At 66.4% G+C, this 1,663-nt stretch overlaps 1 protein-coding gene across 1 annotated transcript in view; it reads right to left on the bottom strand.

Annotated features, from left to right (window-relative positions):
* Positions 1-1,016: 1,016 nt before the first annotated feature.
* The window catches only part of LOC103896512 (coiled-coil domain-containing protein 157), a 6,834-nt gene continuing 6,187 nt past the window's right edge, over positions 1,017-1,663 (bottom strand). Inside the window, exons 10-12 of the mRNA XM_019471277.1 lie at positions 1,545-1,606; positions 1,348-1,421; positions 1,017-1,270 (exon numbers count right to left, since the gene is read on the bottom strand). Coding sequence (XP_019326822.1) covers positions 1,017-1,270; positions 1,348-1,421; positions 1,545-1,606 — 390 coding nt within the window. The remainder of the gene's footprint in view (positions 1,271-1,347; positions 1,422-1,544; positions 1,607-1,663) is intronic.

The following is a 1,663-nucleotide window of genomic DNA, read 5'->3' as shown; positions in this document are numbered from 1 at the left end:
CGTGAGCCCTGACCGGCTGTTGTTCCACGCAGTGGCCGGAGGCTGCTGGGCTGCAGCATCGCACACGTCCGTCTCCATTAAATACAGAGCAAGGACAGGCTGCCGTGTCTTGTGTTGGGGTCACGTGGCTCCCGCCGCCCTCCGAGGCTTGCGAGGTTGTTCGGGGCCAGCCTGCACAGGCGGCTCGGTGGTCCCTGGTGCCTCTGGGCGCTCGTGGCTGCCGGCAGCACAGGGGGTGCGGCTGTGCCGGCGAGCTGAGGGCGGCTCGGACTCCTCTCATCCCCAGCCCAGCTCTGCCTTCCTCTTCAAAGCGGCACGGCCACATCCCAGTCGCCTCTTGGGAACGGTTCCTGGCGTGAGCTTGACTTGTGCTGCGCCCAGGCATTGTCCGGCTGACGGCACGGTCAGAGCTGTGCCGGGGACTCCAGCAACAGCTTAGCCGTGGGTGACTGAGCTCCAGTGCCCAGGAAACGTCCCTGGCCCCACTCAGCTGACTGCAGGGGCAGCTCCGCACGCTCAGGGAGCATTCCCCCCACCCCCCCTCCAAGGGCTCCTCGTCCGTGTGCGGGGTCAGTCCCCTGGCTGCCAGCTGAGGAAAGCCGGGCCCAGCCTGGTACCTGCAGCAGGGCTTCTCCCGGGGCTGCTGTGCAGAGGGAGAAGCGAAGGGGACATGCCAGCCCAGCCCTCTGCGCCATCGCCCTCGGTTTTACCACAAACTACAGCGTTGCCCAACAGAGAGGGACAACAGGGGAAACTGCACAGACCCGTTCGGTGCCGCAGTCCTGTAGAAAACAAAGCGAAGCAACAGCCGGAGAGCGGCTGGTAGCTGAGCCGTGGCGGAGCTGCTGCCAGCACCGTCTCCCCAGGCTTCCTACGCCCGCTGCGTGCGGGCTCAACGGGACGGGCAGGGAGACCGGGTTTCCCAAGGGAACACGCCTTTGTGATGCACAAAGAACGGGTAACGAGGTCCTCTGGGGCAGGGCAGGTGGCTGCCCGCTGAACGCTTCGTTTCTGCGTTAGTCCCATGAGCGTTTATTTGCGGTGGCCACTGGTGCGGTGAGAGGAGAGGTGGGGTGTTCTGCCTCTCCCTCTTGGCTCAGGGGGGCTGAGCACCAGGCCCTCAGCCGGGAGCGAGAGGCAGGGTCCGGCTTTGCATGCAGGCTGTGCTGAGAGCGGCTTTGGCCGCTGGCTGCTGGGAGCTCGCTGCCGGGCCTCGCCTGCGTGTCCGTGCGTCCCTGTGCTATCCCTGCTGCCTCGGCTGCTCGGCCGCCTGCGGGTGGTGGGAGCGGTTAGAGGGGAGGAAGAAGAGGGAAGCTCCCCAGCCCCTTCCTCTGGGTTCCTACTCACCCTGCATCCTGCCCGTCAGCCTCTCCACCGCGCTGGCTGCTGAGCTGAGACCGCAGCTGGGTCTGCGGGACGAGCTGGGGAACAGAAGAGGGGGTGAGACTTCCCCCTACGCTCAGCTCCAGTCACGCCCTTCGGCCTCTGCCCTGGGAGGAAGAAGAGGGAAGCTCCCCAGCCCCTTCCTCTGGGTTCCTACTCACCCTGCATCCTGCCCGTCAGCCCGCGCTGCGCGCTGGCTGCTGAGCTGAGACCGCAGCTGGGTCTGCGGTGGGGAACAGAAGAGGGGGTGAGACTTCCCCCTACGCTCAGCCCCAGTCAC

The sequence above is a fragment of the Aptenodytes forsteri genome, unplaced genomic scaffold, assembly GCF_000699145.1.
Source record: "Aptenodytes forsteri isolate BGI_AS27 unplaced genomic scaffold, ASM69914v1 Scaffold129, whole genome shotgun sequence".
Taxonomy (NCBI): domain Eukaryota; kingdom Metazoa; phylum Chordata; class Aves; order Sphenisciformes; family Spheniscidae; genus Aptenodytes; species Aptenodytes forsteri.
Note: the sequence above shows the minus strand (reverse complement) of the source record. Positions and strands in the feature narration are given on the sequence as shown.